Here is a 15008-nt window from a genome sequence, read left to right on the forward strand (position 1 = left end):
GTGCTCCGTGTTCAGGGGAGAACTCCACTTTGGGAATAGCACAGATAAGCAAAGCAAACGACATGCACTAATGAGACTTTTCACTGCTGCATACAGTGGCTTGTAGAGAAATAGCCCTACAGTACTAGTTGCAAAGAGAGCTATTTAAAGAAAAACATTTTTGATTTGATCTTTTTTGTGTTCCATCTCAGGCAGAGTCAGAGCATAGACAGTTCAGCATACCCATCTCCAGAAGTGTGCTTTTGAGAAGAAAAGAAGACAAACAGAAACTACTGTTTTTGAGGTTTTTGTTTTGGTGTGTGTGCTTACTTACTCTTTACATGAAGTAAAACACTTCATTGTCCAGAGAAAAAAAAGGATGCCTTTTGGGAAATGAGTGGATCCAGGCAGGATCATGACATCATTTGCCAGAGGGCGGTTGGTCTGATTGTTGACCTGTGTCAGAAGAAAAACCCAGGCCTGGAACCCAAAACTTGTCAGGATTTCCTGCTGCTTCTGTCAGAGCAAAGCTCCAGCATTTCTGAGTCAGGTAATATCTTTTGCTGCTACTTATAAAAACTAATCTTTTGAGAAAGATAATTCACAGATATTACACTGGTATTTTTGTTTTTGGTGTGTTGATAACCTGTGTGATTAATTTTCACACCTAAAATGTTTGGATAGAAAGTCATTTCAATTCAAAACAATCTACAGCAACACATTGTTAAAGGTAAACTAAAATTGTAGAGTGGGAAACCATTTGTCATTATCTCACACAAGCTAGTTACTTTTTTTCTTATGTGAGCATCAGCTGGTCAATGTGGAAACATGAATTGAATTTTTTATTATTACTTTGACAAATAGAATACACTAATATCTTTGCATCACCTCAAGCCAAAACAAATGTTATGTGGTAGCAAGCACTGACTAAATTTTCCGGTAGAAAACTTTGGTTCAGCTTGTTAATTCTAGACTTTCTTTTCACATAAAATGTCACTGTAATAATGACAGCAATATAAAAACAGCAACCATGTGAAACATTTAATCATACATTCACTCTATATCCATGAAAAATACAGGACCACTTTGCTAAAAAATATTGCATTTTTCACTGTATGATAAATTGTTCTGGGATTGCCAGAGATCCCCTTTGGTTCCTTTAGGAGTGTCAATATGTCAAACTTAAAAGGTAAAACAAAAACAGATAACCTTTGACACCCATTTTTAACTTGACTAATAGGGAATACAGCTGGACTTGTATTGCAACAATATGTTGATAACTGTTATATCAGTTTCAACAGTTGTATGTAGTTTATTTTAAAATCTGACAATTATAAGCACTTTGTTTCAAGTCTGTTTTTATTTGTGCATTGGTAATTGGTAGATCTACATCTCAGTTCCAGCAACATCAGACTCTTGAGCTTGTCTTTTCGGTTCTGTCCTTTAAATGTTGATTGTATTAAAGCCAGAATGAATAAAATCCATTTGCAAAAAGATCAAGCCGGTATGCAGACCAATACTTGTAGTTGTTTTAAATGGAAGGGGAACATCACTTTCCATTGCATTTGATCATGATTGGGAAAAGTCAGTTCATTTCTAGAGATGTTTTTGCAGTTGTCGTGACTGAAGGCTCTGCTGATAGCAACATCATTTTTTTCTTAGCTCATCTGTTGGGCAAGTTATCTACATATTCTATGTTCAGGACCACCATTTCTTTTTCTTTCCATCTGCTCCCTGTTGGGAATCTCCTCTTATTGGTCAATCCAATATTTGGAAACCAATTTTGTGAATACTCCTGTGTTTTGTGAACACTGACATACCTGCTGTCAAGTCATTTGCTAAAGGTACTGTACCTATTAAGATGTTTGGAATATCTAGTAATGGGACAGGTAATATATCTCTCACTGACAACACTACTTATTCACATGCTTCTTGGTACTGTAAGTCCCAGAAGATGCTGTTGTGTGAAGAGATGACTTACACCCTGGTCAACTCCAGCACACCTCATTCTGCCGGCACTTGTGAACTGTTTGGACAATCCTTGCCACAGTCTGCTAGCCTAGGATCAAACTATTGTTGTCTAGATAGTAGAACTCATCATCTAAGCAAGCATGTGTAATTGATTGAGCTTTCCAGGTATCCCTTTACAATTTGTGAAATCTTATGCTAAACAAATACCATCTTATACTGACCAAACAAATACAAGTACTGTGGGTTATCATATTTCATAAATTACTGCAGCTGACAACATAAACATTATGTTCGAAAAGTAGTCAATGGCCTATATAGGACATTTAGTTAACATTTAATAAAGTAATTCTCATTGAATTGTATGCATGGGAGATTTGGTCCGGACACTGGGGTAACACCCCTACTCTTTTCTAGAAATGCCCTGGGATTTTTAATGAACACGGAAAGTCAGGAGGTTTAATGTCTCATCCGAAGGTCTTTTTAACAGTAGTGTACCTATCATTATACTGGGGCATTAAGACCCACATAGAATGCAGATTAAGTGCTCCCTAATGGCTCCACTAACACCTCTTCCAGCAGCAACCTAAGCTTCCCCAGGCGGTCTCCCATCCAGGTACAGGCCACACCTGCTTAACTTCAGTGGGATGCCCGCTGTGAACTGTAGGGTAGTGTAGCTTCTGGCTATAAAACCTCTTAATTTTATAGACGGTTTTGTCTATAAAACATATTTTCCACTTTAGTTTCTTATTGTATTATCAGGAACTATTTAAATTCTACCAACCACCTTTGTATAAGACGGGTATTAATACGGAATGCTCTTATTTTCATGCATTTTTATTCTTTCCAGATCTGCTTTGGTCAGCTGTTATGTTACTGGTTTATTTTATTTTTAAAATAAAAAGCAAATGAGTTCGTGACAAGCGTTTCTCTATAAGGCATATTTCTTAATATTAGCAGACTTTGATGTTTTAATAGTGCTGTCATTTGTTTTGTGACGTACTGTAGCTGGTAGTCAGGGTTAGATGCTGCAAACTAGCTAGCTTCCTAGTGGCTCAGTTGTTAGAATTCCTGCAACTCAGTGCTGGGGCCCTGGGTTTAATCTGCATGGAGTTTGTATGTTCACACCATGTTTGCATGGGTTTCCTCTGGGTGCTGCAGTTTCCTCTTTCAGTCCAAAGACATACTGGTACTGTAGGTTAAGTGGCTTCTGGAAAAACTGACGCTAGTGTGAGTGTGTGCATGTCTATGCGTGGCTGTATCCCACTCTGTACCTGTTCTTGTCGGGATAGGCTCCAGCTGCCCTGTGACTCTGTATTGGATAGTTGTTAATACTTTCACCAGGTTTAGGTTAGTATTATAAGTTGTTCCATATATAATATTAAAGTAATTTATATGTGTGAGTAAAGAAAATTAAAATGATCTGGACAGAAATTGTGTAATTACTTGATATTATTATAGAGAAATCATCAGCCTGTCTTATGAATGGTTACCTGAGTGTTAATTTTGCATCTTTGCCGTGATTTTGCTGTAGTTATGCAGTTATAGTTATCGCAGGCTTTTTTACTTCACTGTGTTTAATATGGTCTCAGTGTGGTTGAGAATGTTCTTCCCAATGCTCACAAATCTTGTAAAGTGTTTAAAAAAATCCCTCTAGAGGAACTCCTGTATGTTTATGGTGATCAGAACTGTCATTGACTCCAGTTTCGTCCTATGTGTTGATCACAATCATAGTACGTGTGAGCTTGTCCAGTCCAACACACAGCTTCAGTCCTTTGTCCTTTCACATCCCTCTTGTGTGAGAATCTCTGATTTTCCTGTAAATCACCAATCCTAACTAATATAACTACTTGAACCAATGGAGGTTAATGCAGGTCTGCAGATGAAATGGATTTTCTTCTTTCTTTTTCCCTTTCAGTATGCACTTAACCTCTACATGTTCCTTTGAAAATGACACACATCCCCGCTCAAAAGTGTATAACAAATCTTAACACCTGTTTCTCCTACATGCATGCATGGCAGTACATCCTATCAAACAGTGGAACATTTTTATTTCATTTTACTGTCTTATCTTGATCCAAGAGAACCAGAAGTTAATGCAATGGCAGTGTAACTAAATTGTTATAATTTGACTACAATGTAATGTATTTCACAGAAATGCGTGACCGAACACAAACCTAATGCCTTGAGGGACAAGGTAAATGTAAAAGACAGATCATACAGTAGCTGCAACGAAAGCAAAAGACATCTTGAATTGTGATCACTTTGTTTTCCCCATAACAATGGAGATGTTATGCAGGAAAAAATGTCACAATAAAATACAATATTTCTTAGTTTTTACATAAAGCTTGTTAGTATCTGTATGTTCTTGTACTGAGAGCAGTATTTGTTTATGGTAAGGTGATATCTGGGAGGGTTATAATGAACTTGTCCTTATGGAAATGAAAATGAATGTGGCTGAATACAAAGATTGGTGTTATAGTTATTTGTGAAATGCCATAATACATGAGACGTTTTTTCTTCTTAATTAAAGCTGTTATCTGAATGGACAACAAGGTACTAAAACTGGGGAATTTTGAAGGTGAGGTTTGTATGTTTTATTTCTGATCTCAAGATGGCTAAGGTCTGCCGGTTAAATGTCAAATCTTGCTTGCAGGAAGAAGTGTCAAACCTGAGAATAGTAAAGCTTCACTCAGCATGTTAAATTAAATGTGTGTAATTAAACAACATAAGAAATTGCTTCATTTTGCAGCTCAATTATTCATTGGGGTGTTTGCCGTTTAATTTCTGATACCAGACGTGACATTTTTTTTTGCTTTGTTGGCTTCGGTAAAACAAGACTGCTGCATTATTCAGACCAGGAATCTGGTGCTGAACTGTATTTTTGTCCATTAAAGAGCCTTAAGGACATGCTTGTTTCAGAAGCTAAATTTCACATACATGTTTTGTTCAGTTTTCCATATTGCAACATGCTTGCCTATATATACTATATAAAATAAAGTTTATTATTATATACTGTACAGTGCATTGGCCCAAAAGGGATGTTGTGTAAATTGTCCTACAAGCAAAAGTTGGAAAGAAACTGATTAATCTTTTCAAAATATTGCAATAGGTATTGTATACTCACGCATATTAACAAATAAGGACAAGATTTTCTAGGTGTTTCTGACTCTAACGCATACATATTTTGTCTTTGTTTTGGCGAGGTTGCTTAGTCTTTTCAAACTAATATTTTAAGTCAGTGAAGTAAATTTTCCAATCAAATGAATGGATTTGTGTGCAAACTCATTGAAGAAGAGCTAAACCCTAACCTACAGATCCAGCCATTCAACATCTGCAGGAGATATTGCAGTAATTCACAGTTACCACAATTTACGGGGTACCACATTTTTTTAAAATAGTTTATTTGAAGATGTTATGGGGCTGCACTACTATTTAAAACCGCCAGGTGGAGCATTGAAAGGTTAATATGGCATGTGGAGCTTTTGGGCTGTCACCTGAAAATTCCTGGTTTCGATTCCCAATCAATGCTGAGGAACTTTTATCCTATTACAGAGTTTAAGTTGTGTACTGTTTAAAGTTTTTAGAATTTTAAACTGTGTTTTTCTTCACTGAATTTTTTAAATTTATACAGAGGGGGGTAGATGGGTTATTTTTACAATTGCCGGTAACCGGAGCTGATCAATATGTTGAAACCGTACCATAACAGTGAAGACAGACGTGTTACCGCTTTAGGTGATCCAGCGACTCACTCTGTTGTTTACTAATGTACAATGTCTAGATGCCGACAATCTTGTACTAGAAGCGTTGCAGAAGGTGATATCCTGTACATTATTTGCTGGAGTGCGGTTTAGTTCAAACACGAAAGTATTTGGGTTCCCCCTGTTTATTGGTACCAAACATCACGGTACAGGGACATCAAGGTTCTGTTGGAAAATTACAGAAAAGTGAACGCTGAAACTCCACCAGACATCATATGTACTGTTTAACCATAAGTACCGATGCGCTGTTTTTTGTAATAGGAAATTAGACACAAGACGGGCAATGATGGACAATACTGTGAGGCTTTGGGATAATTTTTCTGAAACTGAAGAGTTTTAGAGAAGATACATTGTGTATTTTCTCTTTTTAGACTTGTAAAAATCTTCCAATTTTAATGTGATTCACACCCGAAGAAGGCTCCACAACCGAAAAGTTTTTTCTTTCTTCTCTTTTCAGCATGGAATAAACCTATTACTTGTTCCTAAACTTAATATAGTCAGAATGAGAATAAGTCAGAACTTTTCCAAAATAACCACAGTAAGTGACCGAATGAAAGACTTTGATGCATAAAATGTTTATGAAGAAAGTGGAATACTGTTGTGTATTTTTTATTTAAACTACCACTACCAGCCATATACAGTTTGTATAATCTGTTTATATTCCTAAATTAATATTGTTTATGATGTTCAGAGCCATTATGCTCCTCTTATTTTTGTGCTCAGCTACCAAACTTTTCCTTTAGTTGTAAAATTCCATATTAATTTTCCATATTTAGCGGATTTAAACATGCATAGTAGAGAGATTTAATTAATCAATCATTTCACTAGCAACTAATGCACAACAAGTGCTACCTGTTGAGCATTTTGGCCAGTAAATCACATACCACGGTAGACTGTAGAACAATTCCCACAGTACAGGGTTTTACCATGCATTTTGTATGGCTACATCTGTACTACACATGTAGAGCCCTAACATCACCGACAGTTTGTTCAAGACTACAATTAATTTTATTTTTCTTAAAGTGAATGCCAGTTTATTTTCCACACAATGTGATCTAGGATAGGTTTCTGAAACATTTTCTGAACAGCACAGGAGGCCTGTCTTCTTCTCATGGGGTTCATGTATTTTTTAATATATGGATTTTAAGCAGAGGGAGGTGATATGCTTGCTTCCCATCATGCTGATTGTGTTCCAATTAAAGTGTGGGCTTTGTGAATGCAGAAAGAGATGCCTGCTGTTTTTTTTAAAGACAAAAGTGACCCTTTTAATGGATTTTAGTATGATGTCTGGAAAACCATCCCTACCCTTGGTCTTTTTCACCATCAGTATTTCAGCATTTAAAGGTCTTCAATCTATTAAAAGAAGACTGCTGTGCTCCTTCTTATTTATTCCTTGAAGGTTATTTGCAAATTCGTATAGACTGTTAAAAGAGACACTCTATTCTTAAAATGCCAAATAAACCTTAATGGCACAGTGCTGCTTTTTCAATACCTGTGTTTCTCTGCCATTGGTCTCCTACTGCAATGATTTGATAATCACATTAGTCAGCTTCCAAAGCAGATCTGAAAACAAAAAGATTAGAAGTCTGTGGCAATGTCATGTCAACGCCATCATGACTCTTATATTGGGATATGGGAAAAGAGTGCTGCAATGCAAATAAACTAAAACCTAATTTCTAAGCTCCAGCATAGGCTGCCAAAGGTTGTAGAAGAACTTGAACAGATTTTGCTCTCAAAAGTAAATTTACAACCATACGTTAACAGTCTCTTGGGTCTTTTCCAAGCGAAATAAAACTAGAAAAGGAAGAATCAGCATAACATATTGATTTATTTATAAAGGAAATGCAACAGAGGACACATTTTATTGGCACTGCAGCCATTTCTCATTGCGTTATGCTGTCCTCTTCCTCTGTCTTGTAGCACGTACACTTGCCCTTCCATACACAACTTCAGAGAGATGGAAACTCTTGTTTTAGTCCTCTCTGTCTTAATGGGCTTTTTCAAAACATATTCATTTTTTCATTTTCTCCTGAAGCTCATCAGAAAACAAAAAATGGGCCAAGCTTAGAGAACTAGTAAAACCAGTGGAAACTTGATCTCAAGACTTAAGCTTTAGCTTTACACTTTCTTTGCGTAAAAGATCATTGTCGTTTAGACAATGGAATGGCGTTGTGCTATTTACACTCACTGGGGCTAGTGTCATTGCTTTTCATTGTACTGTGCTTTTCACTGCTTTGTCATTTCTCAATTGAGAGTGCACTGAAGCGCAAGTGCCAGTAACTGTGTAAACCCATCTCTTGTAAACTCATCTCTGTTGAAGTCTTGACAGAGCAGTGATTCTGTGAGATCCATCCACCCCATTGGACAGCGTCTCTCTGGGTTGCTCTCTGGGTTAGAGTGAAATGTGACTCAAACTAAATTTCTAATTTAACATTAGAACACCAGCAGGCTAATTACCCATCCATACTAAAGCACCTGGATTGTCCTGCACCACCAATCAAATCTGTTCCCAAAAAGTCATGCCAGTTATAAACAGTTTTGTACCAGAAATGTTTATTTTGCTTTACAGAAGACAGTTCTTCCTGGTAAACCTTTTCTATACTGTAATTATTTTACCAAGACATAACCATAGTGTGTTAAGAACAGATGTTGGTTTTAAAAATAGTTAGAATCCTACAGACAGTGAGATATCTCCACAGAATGTAGATGTGGTCTTGACAGGAGTAACATCAAACTTCATGTCATGCAGACATTTCAGATTAGTATCTGAAAGCACCAACTTGAGCTTCTTTCTCGTATCATTAAATAATAGATGTTTTCTCACTCAATGTCCATTTTGGAAAGGCTTCTATGTCAGGCTTTGTACCAAAAATAAAAGTAAGAAAAGCAATACATTTTTAATCAATACCAAAGACAAGTATTTTCCACTTTCCTAAAATATTCACATAGCCAGCTGCTCTAAAGCACTAATGAAAATTCTGTTGATTGCACTACGTTAGGAATGAAAGTGTTTTGTGCTTTGGAAGGGTTTTTCATACTCTGCAAAATCAATTAGCTATTTAAAAGCGTTTTTCTGTTTAATCTTTTCATCATATTAGCTGGCTTTTACATGCATTTTGTATTCCTTCTGAATTGATTAGGTTAAAGCTATTATCCACATGGCCTACAGTTAAAATACTATTGAGTTATTTTTAAATACATATTATAAACACATAAAAGATATGGCAACCAATAATTAACAATCAGTACAAAGCATAGTGGTGTAAGAAATTAATTTAAATGGATTGAACTAATCTAATGCAATTAGTTTAAACAAAGTAAGTGAAACAAAAGTAAAATGGTCAAACTCTTACATGCAGCTTGATTCAATTTCTGCAGGTAAAGAACACAACATCCTCTGAAGCACGGACGGGTACAGCCACATCTTGTGTCCTGAAAACAGATGAAATGTAGGTTTTTAACCAATGTCAATGTGCCCTGTTCTGTCACAATGTGACATACAGTATGCCAATCTGAGGGCAATGTCTAATCGTAACTTTCTGTTGCCCTGTATTATTTTATCTATAGTTATGCCTGAGTACATGCATTATTATTGTTGGAGCTCTTGTTAGCTTATTTATTGAAGCACTGGATTTAACAAGGCACGAGGGGGAGAGAAATTAACTATTCCAAGCCAAGGTTGCCTGGATGGTGGTGCTAAATTGAGTTGATAGTGGGGGAGAGTCCCACTAGTAATGTCATTGATATCCAGCAAATATTGTGGGTGGCTTTCCTAATGGAAAACAGACCCAGGTTAATGAGAGTTAAGGGGACGTCAAACTCACTTGGAGTTTTGGTCACTGGAGCAAATGTTATAAATAGTTGCTTGTTCTATCTTGTTTTTTATGATTTTGTTGTTGGTTTTATTTGTTGTGCCTGCAATGAATTATTTTCCATTCTTTAAGTAGATGCTGTTGATTTAAACTTGCTTTAAGGACATTTTAAACTTTTATTTCAAGCCTTCTTGTACTGCATCAATATATACTTCATACTTCAAGCCATACCATATTCTTGAAAAGCAGATATGTTTTTAGTTCACGTCCAATAAGGTCCAATGGGTCAGTCTCTGGTTAGAGTGGGTACAACTGGAAAGCAGTACAGCACAGTTGGCTCTGAGCAGCATATACAGTACAAGTCTGAGTAATGATAACATCTTCACTGTGCAATAGAAAAGGATATGGGGGATTCAGGCATTTCCATTGACCGGCAATTAATTCTTGCCGTGTTCAAGTTAACACCAGTAGCTGTAAAGAAAAGCTTATCTGTTTTGGTGTGTGATTATATTCTCTCTCTCTCTCACACACACAGAGATTATTATGACAGGGACTAGGATGAAACCACAAGAATACAAAACACATACACTGGTTTAAAAACTGTATGATAGTGTTTTAATTAAAATTATTTCTAAGTTTTCTTTCCCATTAATGCTGCTGCTGTGCATATGTACAGTAGTGTCACGAAATGCCAGAGACAATGCATATCTTGTCAGTGTTATCTCTTAAGACTCATCATGCTAGGCTGTATATCTGCATGCATTTCTTCTACTGCAGCATGTTCTAATGAATAAATAAAACAGTATCTGCTAGTATATGATAGCACATAAGCCAACACTTAGAGTGTTAGAATGCTTACTGTTTGCTCCCCTGGTGTATTATAGGCACACAGATTTATATTGAACTAGTGTAAATAATTTAGATGGCTTACTCTGATACACACCAAATGGCATGCCAAAATCTTCAGTCCACTCATAGAGATTTTTTAGTGTAGATATATAAACACTGGCAATCTGTAGAATTAGTGGTATAATACCTTTCATTCTTGAACAGTGTATTGTTTTGTATTAATCTTATACATTAGCATAAACATTTAATTTTAAAACTTTTCCCTGACCCCTTTATGCAATGTGTTTTTCTAATTAATATTATAAATATATTACTTATTTATTATTACTTTATTTAATATTATTATAATTACGTATATAAATATATTACTTAGTATTGATAAATTATAAATATATTACTTATTATTGATATTATGTGTTATTAGTAATATTATTGTGGAATGTAAGAAAAACAAGACAATCACTAGACAAAAACAACAATCACTAGAGTGATTTAACAAACATAAAATTAGCATATAGCTAATCTCATTAATTTCTACTGTGAGCCAAATCTTCAGTGCAACATACAGAGCTACAGGAAATAAGTGAAGGGTTAAAATCTGAGCAGCAAACGTACAGTTAGAGAAAGACTGCAGCTAAGGTTGTTTATGATTCACTTTTTTACAGAGGAAGGTGTCAAAAACCATAGTATGGTTGCTAGCAGATCATCACCCACCTCTAAAAATGTATGTTAAAAACTCAATATATTTCATCCAAAATTGTAAAAGAAAGAAAGACATGACAAGCTTTGTATTAACAAAGCAGTGGGAATCATGGGTAGAAGCATGCTGCTCTACCAGGGTAAAGCTAAGCCAAGTATAAACTGTTCTGTCTGGGCCAATTGGTAAAACAGTTAAGGGTTCATCAGTAGCTCCTCCAAGGAGGGCTTATTCAGCTTTCTGATTGTTATAAAAGTGCAATGTAGGGAATTTCTCTGTGTACGATTATATTACATTTTGCTTAGATTTTTTTTTTAACTCAACTGCAACAATAAGCCAGTCGCGGGATGCTACAGTACATTGGTACGTAATGAATTTATTTACTGCAGCAAATAACCACTTGCAACAGAAATGAATCATGTCCTTGATGCTTCAAAATCATAGGAAAGGTTTTTGTTTATCAGTATTCTTTGGGAACTATTACATATTTGCTATCTCACTACAGAAAAACCCACTAAAATATGCAGGAATGTTGGAAACATTAATACACCAGTATACAGCAGTTAGGAAATGATTTCCTTTTCTATTTTCCTTCTAGTCTAGTGTAGTCTGCTAGTATAGTCTGATAAATTAGCAACATCTTTAGGCAAAGCCATTGGTTTGCAACAATTTCTGGTTATGGTGCTGTTTTAAAACAATTGTGTATGCAGTGCTATTATTAATTATCCAGGCATGCTTTTCTAACCACTCTATTCAATATAGGGTAATAGAGGAATTAAAACTTATCCCAGCAAGCAATAGGCACAAGGCAGGATATCACATCTATGGGACTCTAGTCCATCACAGGGCACACAAAGACACAAATAAATACATTCACACCAGGGGCCATTTTTCCCAGAAGTTCATTAACCTACCAATATGTTTTTGGACTGTGGGAGCAAACCAGAGCACCCAGTGGAAACCCATGTGAACACAGGCTGAACATCCAAACTTCATGCAAATACAGTACTGTAGCATCCCAGAAATTGAACCCAGGTCTCCAGTGCTGTGAGGCAGCAATGCTAACCACTGTGCCACTATACCACCCTATTATTAATTATGAAATATAAAGCACTGTGGTTGAGCAGTTTGAACTATGCTGTGGCCCTGCCAGAACACGTCTACTATGTGAGTATTGGTTTTGCACAGTACTGAACTAGTGGGAAAGGTGCCCTTTAAGAGCTTACCCTGTACCTAGTTAAGAATCCCAGGTCACAGAAGTACTGTTTATCATTTTTCCTTAATGTACAGGTGATGTTATATTGAATATTAATCCAACCAAAGTGGAAGAACAAATGTTATAAATATAAACAAAATAAATATTTTGTTACAGATATCAACTGATAAAACTGCAACAATACTTGTTTTTCTTTTCATTCATAACAATGAAAGGAATGTTAGAAAAGAGAGGAGTCCATTCAGTCCCTGTCATTCCTTTGAGAGATAGAAGGAAAAAGATCTAGCAGTTCAATCAAACTCTCTCCTAAATGGCTCCATAGTGTCAACTTTCTCAGTATGCCTAGGGTCTTGGTGCAACTCTCCTACAATTCTCTTTATAAAGATGTTTCTCCATTTTATTTTCCTCAATGCTGCTAAGCTTATTTCCCATTTGTCTCTCTAGGTCACTGCTTCTGCTCTTGAAGTGTTATATATTACCCATACAGAATCAGAATTGCTTCTATTTTTAATTCACTAACTTTAAGGTTGTTTTGAACATGCATATAGTTAATTTCTACCATCACTTCTATCATATACATGCCTTAGCAATTCATACATTTATAGACTGTTTCAGAGTATCTGTTACTGAAGCCTGAGAAAGAGTCCTTAAATCCAACAACCTTGCAATAAATCAGTGTACTGTTTTCCATTGGAAGGATTTGGATTTAAGGATTCTGAGAATTTAATAAAGATATGCTAGAATTAGTTGGCCAAAAGCAGAAGAGACCTGTGTTACTGTAAATAAAAGTTCACAAAATTGCAGTTGAATTAATCCTGAAAGGATTAAGCAAACATCAAACAGGTTAGTTAAAACCCTTTTGGTAATGGGTAATTGAACCCTTACATGCAATTGGAGATTGTACATGTATTCCAATTTACACTGTAAATCACCTCAACATGCAAGCTATTTATTAAGATCACTTTTGTAGTGGGGGGGCTGTTTTTCCAATTGCCTTCATATTACAGAACTATGGAAGCCCGTTTCTGCCAGGGAGTAAAAAAAAAAAATGCGCTATGGTATCTCTCAATTGCGACTTTATATCTCAGAATTCCGACTTTATATCTCACATTTGCGACTTCGAAATAGCCCACATTTCATTGTCTGTCCTTTTGTTATTGTAACGGATTGGGGTTCTAGGGCTTGTACCCTCACCTCTCCCACCCTAGTTCATGCCTCACTGCATCGGCTCGAACCCAGGTTCAACCCAGTTGAAGCTTATTGTTATTTTTATGTTTATCTCTATTTTACAGATATGTTCAATTTACTTCAATGGGGGAAATCATGTTTGCTTCTGTATATCCTATACTTTTAAGCCTATATGAAATTAAAGAGAAAAACATACTGTACATACAGTACTGTCTATGCAAGGAAAAAGCATAAGCAAGAATCTTATGCTGAGAATCTTTTTGTTTCCTTGTAGTTATGATCAACAATGGAGAAACTTTGTACTGCTGAATTACATATTTGAATGCGTGCTCTATGTGTTCAGCTTTTCTATCCATATATACAGTATGTACAGTATATAGGGCACAGGTACAATAAATTACAAGATGTGGAGACATGGACAGCTGAGGTCTGAAATTGGAAAAGAAAGTAGACTTCACTGCATAAGAAGCCTAGTGGAAATGATCTAGAGAACAGTGAGTTTCAGATTGCTTAATTTAAGAAATCTGATTTCTTTCTGGGCATTCTGTTATTCTTTTCCTTTACAGAGATGACCATTCTATCTTAGAATATTTTCATCTTCTCTATTCACAGACAATGTCTAGTTTTGTTTAATTAATAGAACTGGAATGGGTAGCAGTATTTCACAGCTCCTGGGTTGTCTGATTTATTTAAATTTGTTTATTTAAATTGACTCCCGGAATTATTGTATCAATTACTACTAGTGATGTACATGTGTAGGTTTCGCTTAGAAATTACAGCAAAAATTGACAGTTAACAAAGTGCATTTTTTAATAAATGTACATCTGATGATAAATGCAATTTTAAAATTGGCCTGGATTAAATTTGTTAATAGGAGTAAGAAGAAAACATTATGTTGCGTTCTTCTAAACCAATGTATTGTGTATAACTATTCTGTGTTGATGGTAAATGCAAATTTGAACTCTGTTCTAAACCTGTGTGGATTGTGGATTCCTGTAGAGACTGTGAAAGTAATGAAACAGGTTACATTAAGAATAAAAATGAAAACATAAGTACAATGGGCTATTCTGGGGCATATAAAAGTAAACACAGAGAACAGTGCTATAATTTAGAGCAGGGCAATAATTTTGTATGCAAGTAAATTGACATTATTTCCTGGTTGGTTGTATCCTGGTTATAGTACTGTACTGTATATAGTTGATTTTTATAATGATTTGAGAATTTAAGAGTTAGGATTTGGACTTGTAGAAACCACTGATTTTACAGACACTAGTCATTTCCATGCAGATGAACCAGGCAGAACATCAGTGAAGATGGATTAAAATCACTGACTTAGGGTCATTTAACTGATTGTTAAAGAGGTGCTGATTCTGATAAATAAAGGCTGTTGTAGTAACCATGTATGTTGTATGCATGTCAGCAGTATACCCAGAGCAGGACAATGTGTTGGAGAATAATTGATTAATAGAAACAGATATCCTTATAGACAGACAAAACCTTCAAGGTGTTTGGATGTGGTGATATCTCAGACACAAATT

The 15008-nt window shown here is 35.7% G+C and overlaps 1 protein-coding gene across 1 annotated transcript in view; it reads left to right on the top strand.

Annotated features, from left to right (window-relative positions):
- Nucleotides 1-372: 372 nt before the first annotated feature.
- LOC148830850 (synaptotagmin-6-like) overlaps nt 373-15008 on the top strand; it is a 105111-nt gene continuing 90475 nt past the window's right edge. Inside the window, exon 1 of the mRNA XM_088921920.1 lies at nt 373-529. Coding sequence (XP_088778046.1) covers nt 373-529 — 157 coding nt within the window. The remainder of the gene's footprint in view (nt 530-15008) is intronic.

The sequence above is a fragment of the Atractosteus spatula genome, chromosome 7, assembly GCF_055471065.1.
Source record: "Atractosteus spatula isolate fAtrSpa1 chromosome 7, fAtrSpa1.hap1, whole genome shotgun sequence".
In the NCBI taxonomy this organism is placed as follows: Eukaryota; Metazoa; Chordata; class Actinopteri; order Semionotiformes; family Lepisosteidae; genus Atractosteus; species Atractosteus spatula.